Genomic DNA, 26896 nt, shown 5'->3' on the forward strand with positions numbered 1-26896 from the left:
AAAGGAGAAGAAAAAGAAAAGTTAAGAGATAGGGCTCATGTAGTGGAACACCTATGGAGCTCAGAATTCAAATCCCAGTAGTGCTTGCCCCTCCCCCCAACACCCTAATCCCACACAACTATAGCTCCACACAATCCTTCTTCACCTCAGCAAGAAAGCAGCAACTCAGGAAGCAAACACAAAGGTTGTCAACACAACACTTAAGAGTGCATTAAATAAATATAAATTTTATTAAAAACACTCACATAGCGTTATCAGGAATGATATAATAAACAGCTTTTTCAAATAACCTGCATTCATAACATTACAATACTTACAGTATTTATAGCCACCCTCAGATTTTATAAACCAAACATCTCTTGAAAATGAAATGAAAACTACATTAAAAAAATAAAGCATAGAAAAATGCATGTCCAAGTTTATTATCTTAGTGTCAAACTGCAAAAGTTTCCTAGGTGAGTTAAACCACTAGCTTTCGAGGTGACCTGTCACTGTGCATCCATCAAGATGAAAAAATTCATTCAAGTAAAGTTGACACCACTCAGAAGCATTTTCAAGTATGGCTATCGAGTCAACCTGATAATTCCTATAGAAGCAAACTGTAGCTCTGCTTTCCATTCATTCTGACAGAGGCAGGTTTGATATTTACAATGATAGATCTGATATTTACAAAATGCCATTCAACCTCCTCTCTTCCTACCCCACTCTTCCCAACACTCTGGACCACACTTCCTGCTCCTGCTGGCCAGTAGTTTGACAAATGACAGCAGATGACACAGAAACCAAATCTTCCAGCGGGATGGCTGACCCTCCGTCAGCAGATGTTCTGAATTAGATAATGTATGTAAAACACGTGGCTTGTATGCATAGCACACAGTAAAAAATGCTTAGAGAGCAGGACTCGGCGGCTCGCTCCTGGCATGCTAGCCACTCAGGAGTCTGAGAGATGAAAAATCTCGATACAGAGCCAGCCTGGGCAGGAAAGTCCATCAGAGTCTTGTCAAAAACACCCAAAGTTGGAGCTGTGGCTCAAGTCGTTGAACACTAGCCTTGAGCAAAAGCAATCTAAGAGACAGCTCCCAGGCCCTGAGTTCAGGCCCCCAGTACTGATACACAAAACAAAAAGCTTCTATATTGGACATATAGCCAAAAACTTGAGATTTTTTTTAAAACAAAAAAAAAGTTCATCTTCAGATCTGATGAATGAAACTCAAAGGACTCAATAGATTAAGAATGTATTGTTTGAAAAGCTAGTAAGCAAAAATATATTTAGACTGAAACGTAATTATACAGTCCTATTGCACACCATACCTCTATGCTGGGCTGTCTTCCTAGAGTTATAAACGTGTATTGATTGTTGGATAAAAACAAAAAACAAAACAAAAAGCCCACGTTTATTCAGGATTAAAAGGCTTCTGGCCCAACAGTCACTTGCCAAACTTCTGCCACACAATTTTCCCTTTATCAGCTCAGTGCATTCTATTTTCATGTAATAATGTCATGAAACACCCAAAAAAGGAAAAAAAGAAAAAGGCCCAGTACTTTAAAATGCTTTTCTTTACAATGAACAGCCAACAGATTTACAAAATTAGTTTTCGTTACTTACATCAATACATATACAAGGAAAATAGGAGGGATTCAAAATAGAAGGGCTAAATCCCTGAAAAAAAAGAAATACATTTATTAACCTAAAACAATTTTACATAAACACAGGCGACATTGGCATAGGAGAACATGAGCTGAGATATCCCTGAATTTTTTAGAACAAAAAGGTTGATGTTCAAGTCATACTTGCTAAAAAATCAAGTATTGATTAAAAAAAAGTATGCTTTTTTTAAGCAATAAAAAAAAAAGACTTGGAAAAAATATGTTGGTACACAATGCTAAGTCTCCACCCAGGTCCTATCTTATTGCCACACTAGTATTGAGGTATATGACAACCAGGGACATCAATCAAACCTTTAATTCTTCACTCACATTATGATATATTTGTAGCAGGGTGAGTAGCACCATTGTGATGTGAAATCTGCTTTCATCTCATGTATCTATGTGTATATATATATATATCTATGTATATATATACACACATATACACAAATATATATTTAATTTTTTACAGTACTAAAATACTAAAGCCTTGCGTTAAAAAAGCTTTGTTTACAATTTAATTTACTATACAACTCTTTTTACTGCTTTATACAAATTAATGATTTTTAAATCACCACAGCAAACCAGCTGCCTGTATTTATTTATTATTTATTTATTTATTTATTTTTCTTTGCCTTCTTTGTAACCATCAAGATTCACATGGAACGAACCCTGTTTACTCAGTCCACTTCAATCTTCCTAAGCATTCACAACGATGAACACAATTCTTTGCACAAAGGCGGGAATCCATTCCGTTCTCTGAAGAGCACGCACACAGGTCTGAAGACCCGTGCAAGCTTCAGTGACTATGCTTGGCTAAGCTCTACCCACAGCTAATGAAAAACTCTGGGGGGAAAATGGTACATTTTTGAGTGACAAACTTGTCATACAATTTTGTATGGGACTGAATAGCATGGGAAATGAGCACCAGAACACATATGTCTTATGGACTGATGTATTCCTTTGAATCCACTATGCTTCAGGGTATGTTAAAAAAAAAATCTTTTCATTTGGAAATACAAGTAAACCTTTTTTTTTTCTTAAACGTCTCAGTACCTTCGCATTGTTCAAGTTGCCAAAGCTTAGGTAGGCAAAGTGCTTCTAAAACACCATTTAAAATAGTTAGACATATACATGTATGTACACGTATACAAATGTACGTGTGTATTATGTACATGTGTACATTTATTGTCCTATAAGGACGTCAGTGGATGAGTAAGCTCCAGAGGCCACTTTTTAAAAAAAAAAAAAAGTAAGCTTGTGTAAGAACAGGTCATTTTGATAAAAACTTGAATGCAAAGGTACCCCTAATTCTTTAAGGGGATTACCATGAGGGTACATGGACAGCAACTTGATGATAGAAAGGCATTAGTTTTCAACTAGTAAAGACACCATTTTCTTAGCACCATTTTGTAGCACATCCAAACAAATTCAGTGTTTTGCTGCTACTCAACACTTCTTCCTGTAGCTATTTTGATAAATAAGTTAATAATAAGGGTACAGTAAGAACTGCATGTTAAAAATCCATAATTCCAGTATTTCAGTACATTGTATATATTCAGCACCAGATGCTATGTGAAGATTCCTGCAACTGTACTTTACAGTTTTTGTGTCCCACGACTATGCAAAACCTTATTATTAAAAGTGGCCACAGATAGGCTGAGTTGTTCAAGGAAATCACATTTACCTATCAGCCCCTCCCGTCCTAGAACCAGTGTTTGAAAATGGAAATTATTTCAAGGGTGTGTCCACCTCTTTTTTTTTTTTTTTTAAATTTTGCATAGAATGCACCCCTCCCACACCATCTGTGAGTGACCACTTGGGAGTGAGCGGAAGTGAAGCGACCCCTGCCCCGTCTCCCCACTTTGCCCAGGTCATGAGGGTTACACAAAGCACCAGGTTGGCTGTGTCTGTCCTCCCGCGGTGGCTGGCCATGGCTACCTCATATGTACCTATTGTAGGGCCCGGTGACCCTCGGGAAGGCGTATGGAGACGTGGTCACCATGGAATCTGTGGTCACCGACATGGTCTTCTCCACCAGGGACTTGAGGAAGCGCAGGTAGGTGGGCTCAGCAGGCTCCTGCGGCTCCCGCTTCACTTTTTTGCCATGCGTTTTCTGAGGCACATAATCCGGTCCATACTTCTCACAGTCTTCCTCTTTCTCTCGAGCCTTCTCAGCCATCTTGGCTTCCCAGTGCGCCAAGCCATGTTTCGGTTCATTCATACTCTTGTGTTGGTAAAAGACCAGCGAGATCCTGGTGGGTTTATTCCTATCTGGGTTGCGGAGAGGGGTCGTGGCGTGGAGCTCACGCTTTGCACACTCAATGAGGATGGACCCGTGAGTTGGAGCCACAGCCAAACCGCCAATGTCAGGGTCCAGAAAGCTCGGCTCACTGTCCGACCAGACGTCTTCCTTGTCCTCTTTCCCCGGAGCCGCCGCCTGGATGACGGGCGTAGGCTGCCCTGCATCGCCCAACCTGGGCAGCACCCCAAGAGGAGCAGCGGCCCCGTCGTGGCTCAGCCCTGGAAACATCTTGCAGAGCCCGTTGGTGGTGTGGGCGAGGGCGTTGTGGTTCTTGAGTTGGGGGTTCAGGCTGGGGAGGGAGCCCGAGGCTGGGCTGTAGTTGGGGGGCGTGGGGACAGGTGGCTGAGGGTCACTGTGTTTCCCATCGAGGGCTGGAATGCTGGCACTGGGTGGTAATCTGGAGGCAGCACCCACGCAGTGCCCATCCACCTCGTGAGCCGAGTGGGGAGGAAAGGGCCCGACCTGGCACACGCTTGGTCTCGGGGTACACCTGCTGGAGGTGTCGCCCTGCAGATTTTGGTTTCCATCGCCTAAGTACTTAGAGGTGAGCCTCTGGCTGTTGCCAAACCGCTGCTCATAGAGCGTGTGGATGGGTGGGAGATTCAGCCTGGAGAGGTGGTCTTGGTTCGGGTATCTGTATAAATCCACGGGCTGAGTCAGGGGAGAATAGGGGGCCAGGTAAGAGGAACAGTTGTCCACGGCCACGTTGCCATTGCACTGGTAGGAGGGGTACTGGTTATTCTGATTTACAAGTCCGGGATAGGGGTTCGTGGGATTAGAAGAACTCAAATAAGAACTAGCACCCTGGGGTGAGGTGCCATAGAGATTCATGTGGTTGGCGCCTCCATAAATGTCTGACAGGTGCGGGGAGCTTCGGTAAGGGCTAATGGGATTGGGCCTTCGCATGTACACATTGCTGGACCCCGAGGAAGAGCTGCCGGATTCCGACTGAGGGTTGCTAGTCACGGCATGCTGGGGCGGCTGGGGTCGCTGGGCTGGCTGGGCCGGCTGGGGTCGCTGGCTCTGCTGGCTCTGCTGGCTCTGCTGGCTCTGATGGGTGACTGGTCCAGAATGTCGAAAAAGTTCTGCAGAGATGGTAAGATAGAGCAGAAACAAACAGACCGGATTATTAGTTTATGAAATCTAGCCAATATATTTTTTTACTCTATGTAATTTATGTAACCTTGCTGGATGCCAGTAGCTCACACCTGTAACCCTAGCTAATCAGGAGCCTGAGATTTGAGGAGCACCATTCAAAGCCATTCTGGGGACTACAAATCAGAGAGACTGTTTTCTCCAATTAGCCAGCAAAAAAGCTGGAAGTGGAGATGTGGTTCAAGTGGTAGAGCGCTATTCTTTGAGCAAAATATGCGAAGCAAGAGTGACATCCTTAGCTTAAGCCTCAGTACTGGCCAGCACGTGCATGTGTGTGTACAAACACACATACCCAATGCAATTCTAGAAAGCAAAGGCTCTCGTTCCTGTCTGGTGTAGTTTTTTTTTTTTTTTGTCACTGTCTATAGCAATTAGAAATACAGAGAAGTAATATGCAGAACTTTCAGTAGTAATTTGTGGTAAGGGAAGAAAAAAATAATATTTGCCTGAAGGCATTCCACTAAGAACTTAGTGGCTCCTCTTTCTCCTTCACCCTTCTTTTTTTTTTTTTGCCAGTCCTGGGCCTTGGACTCAGGGCCTGAACACTGTCTCTGGCTTCTTCTCGCTCAAGGCTAGCACTCTGCCACTTGAGCCACAGCGCCGCTTCTGGCCGTTTTCTGTATATGTGGTGCTGGGGAATCGAACCTAGGGCCTCGTGTATCCGAGGCAGGCATTCTTGCCACTAGGCTATACCCCCAGCCCCTCCTTCACCCTTCTTATCTCTCTTCCTTGACTTTGTTTTCCCTTCCCAAAGGTTTTCGTGAGCTCACTTCAGGTGGCTTTTTAAAATACGCAGTGCAAGTATAGATGTGTGGAGCAACAGGCATGGGTGTGCTGTGGAGAGGGGCTATTTCTAGACCTTTGCTCACCTCCTCTGTCTTTGCTAAGGAGGTCCTGGGAAAGGGAGGCAAAAGCCAGAGATCTGGGCTGGGAATATGGCTTAGTGGTACAGTGCTTGCCTCGTATACAGGAGGCCGTGGGTTCAACTCCTCAGCACCACATATATAGAAAAAGTCAGAAGTGGCATTGTGGCTCAAGTGGTAGAATGCTAGCCTTGAGCAAAAAGAAGTCAGGGACAGTATTCAGGCCCTGAATCCAAGCCCCAGGATTGGCAAAAGAAAAAAAAAAAAGCCCAAGATCCCTAGTAAGTAAATAAATATTGTCTGAAGAAACCACATAGAAGGGACAAAGTTCCACGTGATTATACTTCACAGCCCATTTAGCCACAGTGGGAAGTGAACCCAACTGATTTCATGGAAGCTGCCACCTAACCAGTATTTATTAACTATCTTTACCATATCGTTCTAAATTAATTTAGTAGTCTCTGTAAGTTGGAAATTCATCCATAGCGAGATTTGCTTTCCCAAAGTACTGATGATTGGTTCTAAGCAAGCTAGTACCCTAAATTTGTAAAATATAAATTTTGCAAATTTTTTAAAGAGCAAGGAAATAAAAAAACGGACTGGAGGCATGACTCAAATGGCAGAGCTCCAGCCATTTGTCACATCTTGAGGCTCTGAACTCAAGCCATGGTCAGTATTAGCACACATACTCCTACAAAATACTCTCCCCCTTCTGGCTAATAAATCATATTTTAAAATTTACTTTAACAAATGGAATTGTATTAGTGTTACTGTCTTAAAACTTGAGACATCCTTAAATTTTCTTCATTACAGTGTTTGTCCCCAGTGAATTTTATTTTATTTTGCAAGTCCTGGGGTTTGGACTCAGGGCCTGAGCACTGTCCCTGGCTTCTTTTTGCTCAAGGCTAGCACTCTACCACTTGAGCCACAGCGCCACTTCTGGCCTTTTCTGTTTATGTGGTGCGGAAGAATTGAACCTAGGGCTTCATGCAGGCTAGGCAAGTACTCTACACTAAGCCACATTCCCAGCCGCTGGATTTTATTTCTTGTTTGGAAACATTGATCATATTTTTGCCCTATTTCCACTGCCCCTACCAAAATGTGAGGTCTTACTCTTGGTTTATGGTAGGTCTCCATTTGCTCTTTTTTAAGTTTAGCTATATTTGCTACTACCCTATTGACCCGAATCCCATCCTACCACTTACCTGTTTTAAAAAAGCAACAACCACCAATTTGCTGCTTACATAGAATATCCAAACTTCTCCCAGAGGAGGTAGATAGAGCAAGCAGTCCTTGCTATTTTCTAGAAGCTTCTTTAGAATGTACAGAACGAGGACTATGGCTGATCTCTTGCTGCCCACATGACTGCCCTCACTCAGACTGAATGATGTGTCAAGTCTCATCTGGCAGACAGCCCCCCATTTCAGTGCTTACCTGCCAGCTGTTTGGCCTGGCCCGCATTTTCAATCTGCTTTGTCCGTGATGAGGCCGACTTTTCCTTCTCATTCTTGCTTGAGTTGTTCTCCAGAGAATTGGAAAGCTTCTCAGCGGCAGCTTTCTTGGCTTCAAGTTTCCTCTGTCGACAACTCTTGGCCGGCTCAGCGAGCATGCGGACTTTGTGATGAAAACGGGTGAGAACCTCAATAGCACCACTTCTTTTTTTCTCCTCCTGGCCTTCTACACTCCCGAACTCATCCACATCAGAGATCTTGTACAGAGGCAGTACGTGGAGCTGCTCATCCTCAGGTTTCACTCCAAATTCTCGGTTGCCTTCTTTAGTGAGGGTGCACACCTGGTAGGGAAGAGGGACAGCTACAGTGGCAGGTCCCAAAGGACCACGTGGGATGGCGAGGATTGGTGACATGCAACTTATTGTACACCTGTGTCTACTTGAGTCTACTGGGAATGATTATAGGTTGTGACTATGACTCCAGTGAGAAACCACACCCCCAAATAAATGTGGAAACCTCTTCAATTTTCACACATGAATTATGTATGGGACAGGTGGGAAGCTCCTTTTAAAGGATGCCAAAAGTCAGGGGCTGGTGGTTCATGCCTGTGATCCTAGCTACTCATGAGACTGAGACCTGAGAATCAGCCCAGGCAGGAAAGTCCATCATCTCTCCAGTTAAAGCTTAAGTAAGCAGTGGCTCAAGTGGTAGAGTGCTAAGCCTTCAACTAGCATTAGCAAAACTCAGGGACAGTGCCCAGGCTCTGAGTTCGAGCTGCAGGACGGACACACACACACACACACAGAGACACACAGAACACAGACAGATAGACAGACAGACAGACACACACACGCCTGCACTCTGCTTCCACTGATTTCTTCTGATGCTGATAGTCAACATCTCCTTTACCCTTGCTCTCTGCTCATTCTGCAATGCAAAGGAGTTTCACGTGCCTCTCCTGCCTGCCTTCTAATACTGTGTCCAAGAAATTCAAGAAACTTCTACAAGATACCAAAGTGAAAAACAGAAGCTGAACATGTGGTTTATATGGCTGATAGGTGATTTGACATTTCTTCTTCTGTGCTGATAACTGTATGTACTTTAATAGTGGTACTACAAAACTACCATCATTGGTTTTGTTAAGAGATGGTTTTTAAAATACCAATTTTTAAAAATATTTATGGTTTTGTGTTATACAAATTCAATGCAATGCCTATCAAAATCCCAGCCACATTCTTCACTGAAATAGAGAAACCAATCCATAAATTCATATGGAACAGCAAAAAACCTAGAATAGCCAAAGCAATTCTAGGCAAAAAAAGCAGTGCAGGAGGTATCACAATACCTGACTTCAAGCTCTACTGCAAGGCCATCATAACAAAAACAGCATGGTATTGGTATAAAAACAGATCGGAAGACCAATGGATTAGAACTGAAGACCCAGAAATAAAACTGCACTCTTACAGCCAACTGATATTCGACAAAGGAGCTAAAGACATACAATGGAATAAACATAGCCTCTTCAACTACTGGTGCTGGGAGAACTGGGCAGCCATATGCAGAAAACTCAAAGTAGACCCAAGCCTATCACCATGCACCAAGATCAACTCAAAATGGATCAAGGACCTCAACATCAGACCTGAATCCTTGAAACTACTGAAGGACAGAGTAGGAAAGACACTAGAACTTATAGGTACAGGAAGGAACTTCCTGAATAGAGTCCCAGGGGCACAACAAATAGGAGAAAGACTCGACAAATGGGACTATTACAAATTAAAAAGCTTCTGCACAGCTAAGGACATAGCCACCAAAATAGAAAGACAGCCAACGATATGGGAAAGGATATTTACCAGCACAGCAACAGACAAAGGCCTGATATCGGTCATCTACAGAGAACTCAAAAAACTAAGCCCCTCCAAGCCCATTAAACCTATTAGGAAATGGGCAAAAGAGCTAAAGAGAGACTTCACAAGAGAAGATATAAAAATGGCAAAGAAACATATGAGGAAATGCTCAACATCCTGCTAGTAAAGGAAATGCAAATAAAAACAACCCTGAGATACCACCTCACCCCAGTTAGAATGGCCTATACTCTGAACTCAGGAAACAACAAATGCTGGAGGGGCTGTGGGGAAAGAGGAACCCTTCTCCATTGTTGGTGGGAGTGCAAATTAGTACAACCACTTTGGAGAACAGTATGGAGGTTTCTCAAAAAGCTCAATATAGACCTACCCTACGACCCAGCCATACCACTCCTAGGCATCTATCCTAAACAGCCAAATCCAAGATATCAAAAAGGCATTTGTACTTCCATGTTTATCGCGGCACAATTCACAATAGCTAAAATATGGAAACAACCCAGATGCCCCTCCACAGACGAATGGATCCAAAAAATATGGTACTTATACACAATGGAATACTACATAGCGATTAGGAATGGTGAAATACTGTTATTCGCAGGGAAATGGTCAGAACTCGAACAAATAATGTTGAGTGAGACAAGCCTAGAACACAGAAAACAAAGGGGCATGATCTCCCTGATATATGACTGTTAACAAAGGGAGACGGAGAGACAGTAGAGACCAAGTCTGTGAATACTGTATATGTTCTTGATACATTGTATATTGCATATATGTCAACCTGACCTAGACAAGGGATAGAAAAACAGGTCGTAAGATATCATAAGAAATGTACACACTTACCTACTATGTAACTGCACCCTCTTTGTACAACACCTTGTAAAAAAATTTATGTCCAATTAATTAAAAAAATAAAAAAATAAAAGAAAAAAATATTTATGGTTTTGGGCTGAGAATATGGCCTAGTGGTGGAGTACTTACCTTGCATTCATGAAGCCCTGGGTTTGATTCCTCAGCACCACATAAACAGAAAAAGCCAGAAGTGGTGCTGTGGCTCAAGTGGTAGAGTGCTAGCCTAGAGCAAAAAGAAGCCAGGAGGGGCTGGGAATACGGCCTAGTGGTCAAGTGCTCATCTCATATACATGAAGCCCTGGGTTCAATTCCTCAGCAGCACATATATAGAAAAAGCCAGAAGTGGCACTGTGGCTCAAGTGGCAAAGTGCTAGCCTTGAGCAAAAAGAAGCCAGGGACAATGCTCAGGCCTGAGTTCAAGCCCCAGGACTGGCAAAAAATAAACCAAAAAATTTAAAAACTTGCTGTTTGTTAAATGGAGAGAATAAGGGACAAGGTATACATAAGGCCCTGGGTTCAATTCCCCAGCACCACATATACAGAAAACGGCCAGAAATGGCGCTGTGGCTCAAGTGGCAGAGTGCTACCCTTGAGCAAAAGGAAGCCAGGGACAGTGCTCAGGCACTGAGTCCAAGCCCCAGGACTGGCCAAAAATAAATAAATAAATAAATAAATAAATAAATAAATAAATAAATAAATAAATAAATAAAATCACTGGAAGATACCTTTGAAAGAAATGTACTGGTACGGGTCTCACCTTTGTACAGAAATGACTGTTAGTGTGAGACAATGCCGTGAGTTTGTCACTTGCTACCCGGAGTTTCCTTAAGTCATGTTTCTGAGGCATCTTTTTCCTTACAAGCAAATATTCCTTTTCATGGTGGGGGGGGGCGGGGGGCTTGGTGGCTTGGATTTGAACTCAGGATCTGCTGCTTTTCTGTTTGCTAGGAGGGAACTCGGGCATACCTCTTGCCCTTTTTATTCCAGATATTTTTTATCTTGCTTTTGGCCAGGCTGGCCAAAAACATCTGGGTGTGTGTCATCATGCCCACTGCTTGGTTGAGATGTGGAGTCTCATGAACTGTTTCCTCCAATATCCCCACCAGCCAGAATGATGGTGTGAGCCACCATTGCTGGCATCTATTTAGTTATCTAAGCTTCTTTCTATCTTCCTCCAGGGGCAAGTTCCCCTTGCTTCTCAACCCCCACACTTTCTATCACTGTCCTGGAAGGAAACAGGACTATCTCTAGAAGCTACACTAGCTAAGAGATGACTTCTTTCATTCATTTCCCAGAATCCATGGGAGGTATACAGAATCTAGTATTGTCAATGCTGAATGCACAGCAAGTGAGGATTTTAAATGTGGACCGCAGGCTTTGTGTTTCTCTCTAGAATTACAGTGATTACCTACTAGGTATCCTGAGTGTTGAGAGATTTTTCTTGCTAACCAATTAGAAATGGCCATGTCTGGACACTGATTTAGATTAGCACTAGGAATTCAAAAAATTCTCAAAATAGTTTTCTACTGATAGGACAATCTGTCATGAGAAATAATTGTTAGGCCAGAGAAGGTCTCCTTGCCAACTTCATATATGTAAGCCTGTACCCGGTCACACCTTCAGAGGGCCCAAGATGCCCATCTCCTTTCCCTCCAGGAGGGCCAGCCCCTCTTACCAATGTGCTGCCATTCTGCATGTTGTGCAGGTCCCTGTGGGCGTGAGCACAGAAGTCCAAACACGCCGTCACCCCCGAGAACGGTCGGCCTTCTGCCAGACCCAGGCGGCAGTCTGGAGCTCTGTCTTCATACTCAATCTGAGAAGAATAAAAGCCTGTGTGTCAATGAAGGAAATACTCCTGGTATGCAGGCTATGTAAATGCTTATTTTAAGCAGGCACCAGTGGCTCATGCCTATAATCCTAGCTACTCAGGAGGCTAAGATCTGGGGATCATGGTTTGAAGCCAGCTCAGACAAGAAAGTGTCTGAGACTTTGATCTCCAATAAACAACTTAGAAAATGTCCGAAGTAGAGCTGTGGCTCAACTGGTAACCTTGAATACAAAGAGGCTCAGGGACAGTGTCCAGGCCCCAAATTCAAGCCCTAGGACTGGCAAAAAAAAAAAAAAATACAATATTTGACTTTTTACATAGTATCTGACTTTTTTTGTGGGTGGCATTTATCCATGTGACCATTGCCATGAGTAAGATTAAAAAGTGCATAGTCAGCATTTCTAAAATTCCCTGTCCCTTTGAGGATATTCTCTTCCCAATGTGAGGCACACATTCTATTTTTTTCACTTAGTATCTAAAATTTCCAGTTGGATATTGAATAGAAATGATGACAAGAAATGTATTTGACATCTTCCCAATTTTAAGGGTGAAAGCATTCAGCCTTTGAGTATTATCTAATATTCAGTATTACATAATGCTTCTGATTGTCCACCTGTGCCTCCTTAATCAGACAGACATTTCCTTTCTATGCATGCTGATTATTAAGTGCTTTTTCTACAAAAATTCATCGATTTCCTGCTGCATCTGTTAATGAGGAATGAATGACTTTAATTTTTCAAATTATCCTTGAGTAGTTGTAAAAAGAAGAAATTAATTTTTGAGTCTCAAATGAGCGCAGCATTCCTGACATAAACTCTACTTTTAGACATGATTTGTTAGAACGTGTATACCTTGTAAGATCTGACTGTCATTGTAAAATCTGATTTGCTAAGCTTGAGACCAATGTTTACACAAGTATTCACAAGCATGGGAGTACAGTTTTCATGCCTTTGTTAGCCTCACAGAATGAGTTGGGAAGATTTTACACTTAAATTCTGGAACTATGAGCAGAACTGGCAGAACTTCTTCCGTATATGATGGGTCAAATTTGCTAAGGAAGTCATCTAGGCCAAGACTTTTCTTGGTGGAAAGGCATTTCACTATAAACTAAAATAGACCTCAAGAACATAGATCTACACGTGGCCTTCATTGTTTTCCTGTAGTGAGCTCTGGCAATCTATCTCATTTAAAGGTCCTGTTCAGGGAATCTCTCCATCTCATCTAATTTGCTGGACTCATGAGTAAGTGCAAAGTGGCTAATAACATTTTTCCTGTTAATATCTAAGGATATTTTGTGGTCTACTCTCCTTACCTTTACTTATTTATTTGTTGTAGTACAGGGCATTGGTGGTACCCAGGACCTTGAGGATGCTAGGCAAGTAAGTACTTTACCACTTGAGCCATGGCCCTGTCTTTATGTATTTTGTTTTCTGTCACTAACTTTGCCCTACAGGCTTCAAACACTTGATACTCCTGCATCTACCTCCACAGGGATTGTGATCGACATATCTGTGCCACCATACACCTTTGGGGTGAGTTGTCTTTTCCTATCCTCCCCTTCTCCTGTAAGTACTGAGAGTTAAGCCCAGGCCTTGCACATGGCAGGCCAAGTGCTCTACCACTGAGCTACACCTCCAGTCAATATTCATACTGTATTCCATCCATTTTGTTCCTTATTATATTGTCTTTTGGTTTCCCTGATTTGTTCTCTTATTCTCTGTATTTTATATCGTTGGTTCATTTTCATTTTTTCCCCTTTATTCTGCCTTTTAGGAATTAAATTGCTTTTCTATATCCAGTTTCTTGGGTGGATGAGTAGAATATTGACTTGAAAAATTGCATTTTCTAATGTCATGTTTAATATCATTTCTTGTCATTTGGTTTGAAATACTTTGATTTCCCATGTGATTTCTTCTTTGGCTCTTCCTATTTATAAGTGTGTTGCTCAGTTTCTAGATACTTAAGGAGCTTTGTAGGCACTCTTCTTGCAATGAATATTAATTATAGAACATGCTGGTATTTAAAAATTTATTGGTAATTGTTTCATAAACCAGAATATCTTGGTAAACATCTACCTTGGTAAACCATCTGTGTGTACTTGAATATTACTAATATTTGTTGCTGGATGTGTTTTACACATGTTCATTAGGCCAAATGGGTTAAATGTTTTGGGTTTGGTTTTTTTTTTAAGTCTTATGCTTCTTTAATTCTTTTCTTTCCCCTTTTCTCAATTATTGTGGAATATTCAAATCTCATTGAAGTGTGGATCTTTGATGATCCTGCACTTGAATTCAGGGCCTCATATTAGATAGGTGCTCTTCTTATTACTGACCCACTAGTTATTTTAAGACAGACATAAGCCAAGACTAAAATTCATTTCAGCTGGTCATTGGTGGCTCTCTTGCCTGTAATCCTAGCTACTCAGAAAGCTGTGATCTGAAGATCTCAGTTTGAAGCCAGGAAAGTCTATAAAACTCTTATCTCCAATTAACTATCCAAAAAAGCCAGAAGTGGAGCTATTGCTTCAATGATAGAATGCTAGATGAACAAAAGAGCTCAAGGACGGCACCCAGGCTCTGAGTTCAAGCCCCACAACTGGCACACACAAAAAAGAAAAGATTAGGGGGCTGGGAATGTGGCTCAGTGGTAGAGTGCTTGCCTAGCATGCATGAAGCCCTGAGTTTGATTCTTCAGTACCACATAAACAGAAAAAGCTGGAAGTAGCCTTGTGGTTCAAGTGGTAGAGTGCTAGCCTTGAACAAAAGAAGCACAGGGACAGTGCCCAGGCCTTGAGTTCAAGCCCCAGGAATGGCATGTGCGTATGCCTCTACCTTACCCTGGCTTTTGTCATGTTAACCAACACATGCTATTTACCGGTCCATTCTATTAAGACATAAGAGTTGCATCACTTTTATGTCCCCAGTGAATAATCACAGGATAGCACCTGATGGGCTTTCACTTAATGCTGTTGTAGCTAATGCTGTGGAGACTTCACAAGTTTTGTTGTTATTGTTTTTTCTCTTCTCTCTTTCTTCTCTCTTCTCTCTTCCTCTCTCTCTCTCTTTCTTTCTTTCTTTATTCCCCCTTTGGAGTAAGTTCTAACCAAATCACTTACCTATTTAAGATACACTAATACACAGAAAAGAGGCAAACAGAAGTTCTTGCTGGATTCATGGAGTTAAGGTCAAACAAAAGGGAATATATATATAGCAAGCTCTGGACACTTAAGTGTTTATACTGTTTATAGACTCCTAGTCCATTGAAACCTCCAGCTGAGGACAAATAATTTTACTGTGATTATTAAAGTCATTTTACTGTGGCTTTATCCAAATAAGGCCAGTAGAACTTTAAAAAGTTATCTTTAAAATTAAATAGATTAAAACAATAAAATAAAACTCTTGTGCATGGCATGATTTCTATAAACCCAAAGGAAAACAGTGAATTGTTTTTAACAATTAAGTTTTTAAAAATAAAGGTCAGAGACAAGAATTACCTCAAACTGTTTTTGGTTATGTAATTATAATCCCTCTCTATATCACCTTTACGATAATAGTAAAAAAAAATCGGGCTTAGGTGTATCGTGAATAACAAATAATTAAAATCAGTGTGCACACTCATTGAAGCTTACCTGATTATCATATGCATCTGGTGCAAGTATCTTGTATTTGGGGGCAAGAAGAGTGGACAGATTTTGGAAATAGGACTCTACTTTTTCTTCCTGTACAAAAATGAACAATTCAACAAATTAAATTCTAAACCTTTCTCCACATAGGCAAGAGTAAATCAGTGACGTTATTTTCTAAGACAGGACCAAAATACAATGTATGCTGCCTTTCCCTATTAAATAATTATATTATTTAAAAATATGACTATTGTAATACCACCTAATTTTTTTGTGCTATTAAGGATATCTTGGAAAGCCTCATTACTACTTAGCATGCAAAGGTTTGGCCTTCTATAAATACAAGTCTATGCTGGGGCGAGGGGTAAGTGAATGAAGCTGCTTGGTCTGAAAGAGGTCACAATTTCCACTATTCCTGTCTAATCACCTGTCAAGGAAGACAAACTATTTAAACATTGCCCAAAGCAATGTCCTCTTTACCTGACTTGTGTAACCGCAACCCCTCTGTACATCACCTTTATAATAACAATTTTAAAAAAGCACATTGCTTGTCAATTTACATTTCACAGTGCTTATCAAAAGAGCATTTCATATGGGAATAGAACACCCAGATCTAGTTATAAAACTTTACCAAGTTCACTCGAGAGGGAAAGTGCCACACAAAGTGCTCAGCTAACTTCCTATCATCCCAAACTACAAAGAAGAGATCTTCCAAATCAACTGCTTTTTCAAATGGTAGATGGTGGTATTTAGCCATTGTGCTCATTACTGAGATGTTCATATTTCAGATTACCACTCTAAAAGAGAAGATTTGGAAAGCTGGGCACTGATGTCTCACACCTGTAATCCTAGCAACTCAGGAGGCTGAGAACTGAGGATCATGGTTCAAATCCAGCCCAGGCAGAAAAGTCTGAGATTCTTATCTCCAATTATACACAAAAAATGGAAGTGGTGTTGTGTAGTGGTATTCAAGAAGTGGTGCTCACATAGTAGAGTGCTAGCCTTGAGCAAAAAGGAGCCTAGTGGCAGTGCCTAGGCCCAGAGTTCAAGGACCAGGGCTGGCTAAAGGAGAAGGGGAAGGAGAGGGGAGGAGAAAGAGGACAAGGAGGAGGAGAAAAGGTTTGGAGATGTAAAGTTGTTTTTTTTTTTTTTTGCCTCTTCATATTTATTTATTTATTTTGTAATGTATTTATTAATTAAAATTTTTTTTGACAAGGTGTTGTGCAAAAAGGGTACAGTTACATAGTAGAGCAGTGTGTACATTTCTTGTGATATCTTACACCCTGTTTTTCTTTCCCTTCCCTAGGTCGGTAGACATATATATATATATATATATATATATATATATATATACACAATATACAATATACAATATACAATGTACCAAGAACATATACAGTAGCCATGTGGCCTACGCCGAAGAAAATTCGCCTAGGGCTTTAAATGTAATGTCGACAATAGACAATATGTCGACAATAGTCTTATATGAACGTACATACATAGCTTTTGAGCTATTGTGATCCACTGAGAGGTCAATTTTTGACCTTTAAATGTTGAGTAGTTGTTTGGTTTTAGTTACATAATGTAGGGTCGCTGACCCAAACCTGTGGGAAATACCATTTGACAAGAAGTTTTTGGTTTCACAGACCTGGTCTCTACTGTCTCCCTCACACACCACCTTAACAGTCATATATCAGGTAGATCATGCCCCTTTGTTTTCTGTGTTCTAGGCTTGTCTCGCTCAACATTATTTGTTCAAGTTCTGACCATTTCCTTGCGAATGCCAGTATTTCACCATTTCTAATTGCTATGTAGTATTCCATTGTGTATAGGTACCATATTTTTTGGATCCATTCATCTATGGAGGGGCATCTGGGTTGTTTCCATATTTTGGCTATTGTGAATTGTGCAGTGATAAACATGGAAGTGCAGATGTCTTTTTGATATCTTGGGACCTGTTGTTCAGGCTAGATGCCTAGGAGTGGTATGGCTGGGTCAGAGGGTAGGTCTATATTGAGCTTTTTGAGAAACCTCCATACTGTTCTCCAAAGTGGTTGTACTAATTTGTACTCCCACTAACAATGGAGGAGAGTTCTTCTTTCCCCGCACCCCCTCCAGCATTTGTTGTTGCCTGAGTTCAGAGAATAGGCCATTCTAACTGAGGTGAGGTGGCATCTCAGGGTTGTTTTTATTTGCATTTCCTTTACTGCCAGGGATGTTAAACGTTTCCTCATATGTTTCTTTGCCATTTTTATCTCTTCTCTTGTGAAGTCTCTCTTTAGCTCCTTTGCCCATTTCCTAATTGGTTTATTGGGCTTGGAGGGGCTTAGTTTTTTGAGTTCTCTGTAGATGACAGATATTAGGCCTTTGTCTGTTGCTGTGCTGGTAAAGATCCTTTCCCATATGGTTGGCTGTCTTTCTATTTTGGTGGCTATGTCCTTAGCTGTGCAGAAACTTTTTAATTTGTAGTAGTGGAGATGTAAAGTTTAGAAGGTAAGAAGGTTTCTTTGTGGAGCCCTTCAGCTTAAGAGAACAAAAAGGATATAGCTCTTTGGGGTTGGAGGCATGGCTTAGTTGGTAGAGTGACAGCTGACAAGCAAAGGATCAGGTAAGAAGTTCAAATCTTGGTCTCAAAACAAAAAGAAAAGGATACAGCTCTTTTTTTGTATTTTTCATGAAAACTGGTTAAGGGGTAAATACCTATCAATATATTACAGAAAATAAGATCCTTCAGGGAAAAAAAAAAACCTGTAACATGATTTCAAGAGCTTTGTTTTCCTTTTATTATAGACACAGATATCAACTTAGCAAATTTTCCGCTGTATTTAATTGTACTTAAAATTCAAGAAATAATTACAAGGCACATTCAGATGCCAAGTACACCAAAGTTTTCTGCTCAGTGAGCATGCTCTAGACCACATCATGGTCCAAATGCGATTAAATTTTATGTCAATTAACAAATTACATTTTAAGAAGTACATAGTTTAGAGGTGGTTTCAATGAGAAATCAATGCTCACCTACTTCAATTAAACCCTTATATGTTCAAATTTATGTTAGGCTTTAGACTATAATCCCTACAGTGACTAATCTTTTGGCATGTAAATAGGATTGATTAGAAATGACTTTTCTGAATGTGGTGGTCGTGAACATGACTTGTACAATTCCAATTTTAAAAAGATACTCATCACCAATCCTAATTGAGGTTCAACACTGAAGAGACCACCCCTTAAAATTCTTCAGTTAACATGAAAAACAAAATAAAAGGTTATATGTAGGAAGCACTTGTGTCACTCAAGTTCTCAGCTTTTGCTTTGGCATGGTTAAGGTAACTTGATAAATTATCCTCATTTTGTTGATTCATCTGTATGAAATCCTGTTTAATAAATAAGAGCACAACAGGTCCTATTGCTCCCTTCATCCATGGTCATATGAAAAATAGATTATACAGCAGGAAGTAAACCAACCTCTTTTGGATCATCCCCAAGCAGCTTAAATTTTCTTGGGTTCTTGCTTCTGGAAAACTTACATCCATTGTAGTACATGCTCCATGAACAACCAAAAGAAAAGGAGGCACCACAGGTCTCTGGGTCCAGCCCTTGACAGGCACAGGTTCTCCTGAGAAATCAAAACACCACGTTTAAGACTCAGCATAGACTGGATATATATGTAGAGAGAGACACAGAGATAAAACTGGGTGCATACACATTCTGGGTGCATCTACATAAAATGAACTCAGAATAAGGTCATACCTCACTCTGGCCTACACTGAGACAAAACCACATGCAGAATAGAATTCGACTGTCTTTAAAACACAATATCCAACCCCTTTTTAGGATGAAGGTTGTAGCTGAGTATTTAAGCTCTTGTCTGAAATACTCAAGACCTTGGGTATGATCTTAGCGCTACAAATAACCTTTTTTTTTTTTTTTGCTGTTTATTACAAAGAGAAAAATATGCATTGCCAGATGACACATACTTGTAATCTCAGCACATAGAAGGTAGAAACTTGCAAATTCCAGGGCAGCCTGGCTACAAGAGGAGACAATGCAAATGTTGGCAAATGCAATGTGTTCAGGTATACATCATCAAACAAAGAGAGATTAAGGTTAGCACCCCTCAATTGCTCTGCTTCCTGCAGGCACTGTCTCCTAACAGTAGTTTCCTCAGAGCAGACTAGTTGCCTTGCAGATGAAATTAATAAGCCTATTGTGTCTGGCTTATTTTTGCAACATTTTATTTGAAGTGCTTCCTAGGTTTTGACTGAAACATAGTATTTCAACTATAGTGCCTTAACCAGATATAGCCTAGTAACAACAGACAAATAGCTAAAGAAACCAAAGAAAAACTGACATTTGAATGGTCTTCGGGTTATTTTGAAAGCACTGAATGTGTATGGTGCTAGAAATAATGGGTTGTGGGTGGGGCACAGATGTAATCACAGCTATTCAGGAGGCTGAGACATGACGTTTACTGCTCAAAGCCAGCCTGGGCAGAAAGTCTATGAGACTCTTATTTCCAAATACTTCTCAGAAAAACCCAGAAGTGGCTTATGTGGTAGAACACTAGCCTTGAGCATAAAGAGGCTCTGGGACAGCACTCAAAACCTGAGTTCAAGTCTCAGGACTACCACCACCAACAAAAAAGGGTTGTGGTCTGATGTGGTAAGCAAAGCTTTGCCTGGCATTATTGAAATCCCTGAGTTTGAGTCCCAACAATGCAAACAACAAAACCCCAACAGTTAGTTACTGTTAGTTACATGAATTACCATGCAAAATAAAGTAGAACCAATATAATTAGCCAATAATCTTAACTACAGTTTATCTAAAACTGGATGAACTCAGGATTGGAGTTAAAATTTTTTTCAAGTCAGCCCTCCAAAGATGCCTAAAGGTAATGGCATGTCTAGACAGATTTTAGTGTCCAAATATGATTTCCCATCAAAATAAACACAGTTGTAATAAAAAAGAGAACATGGGTATATTGTTGGCAAGAACATAAAAAAACAACAAAGCAAAAACAAAAAACAACCCCAAACAACACAGATGCTTTCAAATAAAGTCTGGTAGTTCTAGAAGTTTATAGTATGCACAATAACATTCCTAGATATATACTCAAGCAAATGTACAACCTGACTAAACAAGTGTGTACAAGGATGTTCATAGTGGCATTGTTTACAACAGCAAGAGTGAAATAACGCAGGTCCATTAACTGGGGAATGGATAAAGATGCATATACATGCAGTGGTATAGTGAATAGAAAACTAAAAAAGCCTGTTGTCACAATATAGATGAGGGCTGGGAATATGACTGGCCAAACAAACAAACAAAACCCACAAAACAAAACAACATAGATGAATTTTGAAAACATAAAGGAGAATATTATTATTGGACTAAGATGAAATGTACAGCATAGGCAACATTTCCTTTGCTAGTCTACATGCCATAGTGACCAAAGTTTATTAGTGGTTGCCATTTAGAGGGCTGAGGCAAGAGAAGCCACTACCTAATATGCCTAGGGGGTTCTTTGGAAAGTGACAAAAATATTCCAGGACAGAGAGTGAAGGGAGAGCTGATATTATCCAAAAATAAATGTACTCTTTACCTGACTTATGTAACTGTAACCCCTCTGTATACCACCTTTATAATAACAATAAAAATATTAAAAAAATATTCTAGCATAATATAACTCAATTTTCAAAAATCCCTCCATTACAAGATAGAGTAACTTTATCCTCAAGCTGACTTCCTACATGAAGGGGCTACTAAAAGACAATTTTATTTTAATATCATTAGGATTAGCACAAGATAATCTTTGTATTAAGACTCAGAATTTGGCTTATATTTTGGTGATGATTTAGCAAGTATGAAAATGTTCATGAATATAAGAGATTTTCAAATTCTTAACCTTTTTTTAGTTGCTATGTGATTTCTAAATGGCTCATTCAAAAGTGAAAATTAAATGAGTGACTCAAAATGTATGCAGTGCCAAAATGCTGTTGGAAATAGTGGCATACAATTGTAATCCCAGCTATATGGGAGGCAGAGATAGAAGGATCAGGATTTGAAGCCACTCCAATACAAAAAGACTTTATCTGGAAAATGACTAACTACACACAAAGGGCTGCAGGCGTGTTCCAAGTGTCAGAGTTCCCATCTAGTAAATTAAGGCCTTGATTTCAAACTCTATGTCTGGCCAGCAAAAACACAGGAAGAAAGGAAAACTAGCAAAGTAATTCAACTTACTGTTCATATAACATCCAAATAGAAATCAACTAAATAACTGAAATAGTCCATGACTATCATTGGATACCAAGCTATCACACCAAACTTAGATGGGGAATTTTGATGGGTCAGGCTGACAATACCTGAACAGAGAGAATGCTGTGAATTTCAATACAATTAAAACCAAGTCTCTTCCTGGATGTGAAAACTAGGATCGCACCTAATATTCACATCACCTATGGAAGCATTTACTAGTGAATACATCCATGTACAAATATATAGTTTATACCTAAGAGTAATGTGTGGTTTATCTAACTTCCATGTACATGAGACTGGAGGTAAAGAAATAAAGCAATGAAGATGAAAGCAGCCAAATTTACGTAGGAATTTTAAAGAGAAAGTTATTGCTTCACCCAAGCAATTCTAAGGGAGTGTGTGTGGAGAGAGAGAGAGAGAGAGAGAGAGAGAGAGAGAGAGGAGAGAGAGAGAGAGAGAGAGAATATTATACATAAAAAGAAGCTTCTGAGTCATGTGTTCTAAACTGGGACACTTTCAAGAAAAGCAGATCCCAGAAGTAGACACAACCTCAAGGTGCAGTAGCTGGGAATATGGCCTAGTGGCAAGAGTACTTGACTCCTATACATGAAGCCCTGGGTTCGATTCCCCAGCACCACATATACAGAAAATGGCCAGAAGGGGCACTGTGGCTCAGGTGGCAGAGTGCTAGCCTTGAGCGGGAAGAAGCCAGGGATGGTGCTCAGGCCGAGTCCAAGGCCCAGGACTGGCCAAAAAAAAAAAAAAAAAAAGCAAGGAGCAGGCACTTCCCATTGTCTTCCTCTGTCTATGCATTGAAACCAGATCAGTCCAGGAAATTAACAGGTGTAAGCCTGAATACTGAAATTAAAATTTCAAGTTGGACATCAATAATAAGTTTTTATTTTGGGAGAAAATCCTTACTGTTTGGGATACATAATCAATCCTTACAGGTAAGATATGTATTTACTTTGAAATGGCTTACTTTGAAAACATTAGATAGGGGACATAAAATTTGAGACAGATACATGAAACACTACTGAGAAAACACTAATAGTGATGCTGTATGATGCATTCATTTGCTATTTTCTACAAAGATTTATTGTTTTTTCATTGGTGTTAGGGTTGTTTTTTTTGGGGGGGGGTGGTTGGGGCTGGTCCTGATGCTTGAACTCAGGGCCTAGGCACTGTCTTTGAGTGCTTTTGCTCAAGTGCTCTACCACTTGAGCCACAGCTTCCCTTCTGGCGCTTTTGGTAGTTATTTGGAGATGAGTCTCATGGACTTCCCTGCCTGGTCTGGCTTTGAACCCCGATCCTCAGATTTCAGCCTTCTAAGTAGCTAGGATTATAGGCTTAAACCATCAGTACCTGGCGTGAGTCATTTTTAATGAATAGTTGACGCCATGTACCATGGCAGAGAGCATTTCTGGCTCTGGCTCCCTGCTGATGACTGATACAGTCCCACAACCCTTCCTTGCCAAGAAAATGTTGGTTAGGTTTAGTCATAAAAGAAAACTCTCAAAGGAACATCTATGAAGAAGAACAGCTGGTGTGGCTCACAGGAAACATAAAATCCACTTTTTGACTTTTCCACTACAAGAGGCTCCTCCCTGGACCCCTGGTGGGTGGTTGTGGTGTGTGTGTGAGCAGAAGAAGCTAAGAGCTCAGTGGAGCTGTTCACACAGCTTTGAACATGAAACTGAGTCATCGTGTAAACGTGAAATTATAGTGCTCTTGGTAAAAAGTCCCAATTTTCGCTCTACCATTCATGAAATACAATCCGTTGATGGATTAGAAAAACTTCAAAATGTATTTTGGGGTGAAGTTTCTTTTGACATTTGGACTAGGAGTGTGTTTTAGTAATGCATTTCTTTAAAAAAAATTTAATTGCAGATAATTGCTCTAAGTATGTAGAGACCACAGTTTACACACATCATTAAGTAATTACCTATCTTTACCCTGAAATTCTGGACAAAGAAATAGCAAAAGTATACAAAGAAGTATTTGAAATGTCTTAATATTTACAGTTTGGTACTTGCCAACTGTTTAGACTAATTAAACAAATTATAGTTTTCTGAGATTCTGGTAGATTTTTCCTGAAATTTAAATGCAAAATGGCAGAATTTATTATGGTCTAAAGAAAATTCCATTGTATAGGTCAGATTCTAGTTTACATAATAGCATTAGTAGGAAATGAAGACAAAGTCTAGGAGAATGGTACCCAGACATACCATCAAGAAACAATGACTAACCAGTCGCTGGTGGCTCACACTAGCTACTGAGGAGGATGAGATCCAAGGATTGAGGTTTGAAGCCAGCAGGGCCGAAAATGTCTGTGACTTTTTTCTCCAATTAACCATCCTCACACTGGAAATGGAGCTGTGGCTTAAAGTGATAGATCACCATCCTTGAGCACAAGAGCTCAAGGACAAGGTCCAAGCCCTGAATTTGAGCCTGTGACTAACAAAAGAAAAAAGAGTAAAAAGGAAGGAAGGAAGGAAGGAAGGAAGGAAGGAAGGAAGGAAGGAAGGAAGAAAGGAAGGGAAAGTTTGCATGTAGCTCTAAGAAATTTAAATTTAGCTAGAAATGAATAATCTTCAGGGACTTAGAATTTCATGCCATCATGTCTAAGGTGAATTCTGTTTAAAAATAATGCAGGTAGGTTCCAGTAGGTCTCCCCTGTAATCCAAGCCACTCAAGAGGCTGAGAACTGTGGATCAGGTTCGAAGACTAACCAGGTAAGAAAAAGATTATGAGACTCTTAACTCTAATTAATCAGCTTTGGCTCAAGCAGAACAGTGCCAACCTTGAGAAAATGAATGGGAAAATTCCTAGACTGAGAGTTCAAGCCCCACTACTACCACAAACAACCCCATAAAAAAACAATGTGGTGTTACTGTTCTTAACAAATACTATTGCCAATATATACCCTGTGTCTTTACCTTTATTTTCATTCTGGCTAAAGGTTATCTACACACATTTTTTTTCCAGGAAAGAATAAAATAAGTGTATGATAGATCAATAAGCATTTGACTGCTGAGCATGTACCCAGGACATCCCAAGTCGGAATACTGTAAAGACACGTGCACATCCATGTTCATTGCTGCACTAATCACAATAACCAAGCTATGGGAACAGCCCTGGTGCCCTACAATAGATGGATGGGTGCGAAAAAAAATGGGGTACCTATCTATACACAAGGGAATTTTACACAGCCATTAGAAAGAATATTACACCATTTGCAGGAAAATGGATGGACCTAGAATAAGCTCAGTGAGACAAACGGCTGTTTTCTCTCATATGTGGAAGTGAGATCTAGAATACCCTGGGACCAGATGAGGTATTTTTATAATATAGTCATTCATACACAGTGAGAACAAAGGAAGACATTCTTGAGAGGAACACTAAGGCATAATGCTTACGTGCCTCTGATCATATAAAAGAATATTTATCAAAATGAACTCCAGGAAATGGAAACGAGGTGTTGCTGTTAGTTTTCTTTTCATCTTGTTTGTTCATTTATATGTCTTTGGGAGGGCAAGAAGGAGCACAGAAAGGGAGGGACAAAGGGTGAACAAATGCAGCAGTGGTCTTCACAGGACACTATGTTGAAAATGAACTATGCAAGTTGTGGGTGGGGATGGGAGGGAAAAACTGAGAGAGAGGGAGGGAAGTGGTGACAGCAACCCAAAAGAAATGTACACTTGGGGTTGGGAATATGGCCTAGTGCTTGCCTCACATACACAAAGCCCAGGGTTTGATTCCTCAGCACCACATAAAAAGAAAAAGCCAGAAGTGGCACTGAGGCTCAAGTGGTAGAGTGCTAGTCTTGAGCAAAAAGCAGCCAGGGACAGTGCTCAGGCCCTGAGTCCAAGCCCCAGGACTGGCCAAAAAAAAAAAAAAAGCTTTAAACTGTGACCCAAATCCTGTGATTCCTTCAGTGGAACACTATCTTGAGTGAGATAGAGTCCTGCATTTTAGGATCCCACGGCTGAGGAAGAAGAGCAGGAAGCTTTTCCCTAGTGATGGCACGGAGCTTCCTGGTAAGTGGACAAAGTTAAACCAGCAACCAGCTAAACATTTTAAAGTCAGATGCACTCGTGTATTTAATGGCACAATGTTACCATCCTGTTCCAAAGTTTTGCATTCCTAAAAAATAATGTAGATATGTACTTATTACCTGACTTATCAAATGGTAACCTCTCTGTTCAACACTCTAATAATAACAATGAAATTATATTGAGAAAATAAGTATACAGAGATAGTTACTTTTCAGTGATTCTGCAACCGTAAAAAGCAAGGCCAAGCTGGGACCCAGTGGCTCACACCTGTAATCTGAGCTACTGAGGTGACAGCTCTGAGGCTCCTGGTTCAAAGCTAGCCATGGCAGACAAACCTACGAAATGCTTGTCTCCAATTAACCAACAGGAGAAAAGAAGGAGGAGGAGGAGGAGGAGGAGGAGAGGGAGGGAGGTGAAGGAGTCCCAGCTTTGCGCAAAAAAGATGAGTGTGAGGCCCTGGGTTCAAGAGCCAGTATAAGCAAACCGAAACTGTCTGTGTGTCTGTGTATCTGTCTGTCTGTCTGTCTGTCTCCCTCCCTTCTCCCTGTGCTCTCACTTTTCCAGGCTCCACTCTCTCCCTTGGAGGGGAGCGCCCCGCCCACCGCACTTACTCTTCATTGAGGGCACAGCGGCGATTGGTGAGGGCGCCGTTCTTCCGCAGCGACTGCGTGAGCTCCGAGTAGAGGGTGTCGGCCAGCGGGGTGGGGATCCCCTCCCACACCAGGATGAGAATCACGATCACGGCCGCCTTGCAGCGGTGGCCCGCTCGCTCCCGCACGCAGCACAGCAGCTTCTCCTCCAGGCTGGCTCTGCGTATCACCTGCGTGCATCCCCATGCACCCCCAACACCCCCACCCCGCCCGAAAGGAAACAAGGGTCACTTGTGGCAGACAAGAACACCAATTGCTCTCAGTTCAAATTACAGCAATACAGAGGCTGGCAATATGGCCTAGTGCTAGAGTGCTTGCCTCCCATACACGAAGCCCTGGGTTCGATTC

The 26896-nt window shown here is 40.9% G+C and overlaps 1 protein-coding gene across 1 annotated transcript in view; it reads right to left on the reverse strand.

Moving 5' to 3' along the window:
• Window positions 1–207: 207 nt before the first annotated feature.
• Tet2 (tet methylcytosine dioxygenase 2) overlaps window positions 208–26896 on the reverse strand; it is a 94225-nt gene continuing 67536 nt past the window's right edge. Inside the window, 6 exon segments of the mRNA XM_048333374.1 lie at window positions 208–5037; window positions 7405–7762; window positions 11808–11945; window positions 15589–15678; window positions 19048–19198; window positions 26510–26718. Of these exon segments, the coding sequence (XP_048189331.1) occupies window positions 3590–5037; window positions 7405–7762; window positions 11808–11945; window positions 15589–15678; window positions 19048–19198; window positions 26510–26718 (2394 nt within the window). The 3' untranslated portion in view covers window positions 208–3589.

The sequence above is a fragment of the Perognathus longimembris genome, chromosome 24 (genome assembly GCF_023159225.1).
Source record: "Perognathus longimembris pacificus isolate PPM17 chromosome 24, ASM2315922v1, whole genome shotgun sequence".
Taxonomy (NCBI): domain Eukaryota; kingdom Metazoa; phylum Chordata; class Mammalia; order Rodentia; family Heteromyidae; genus Perognathus; species Perognathus longimembris.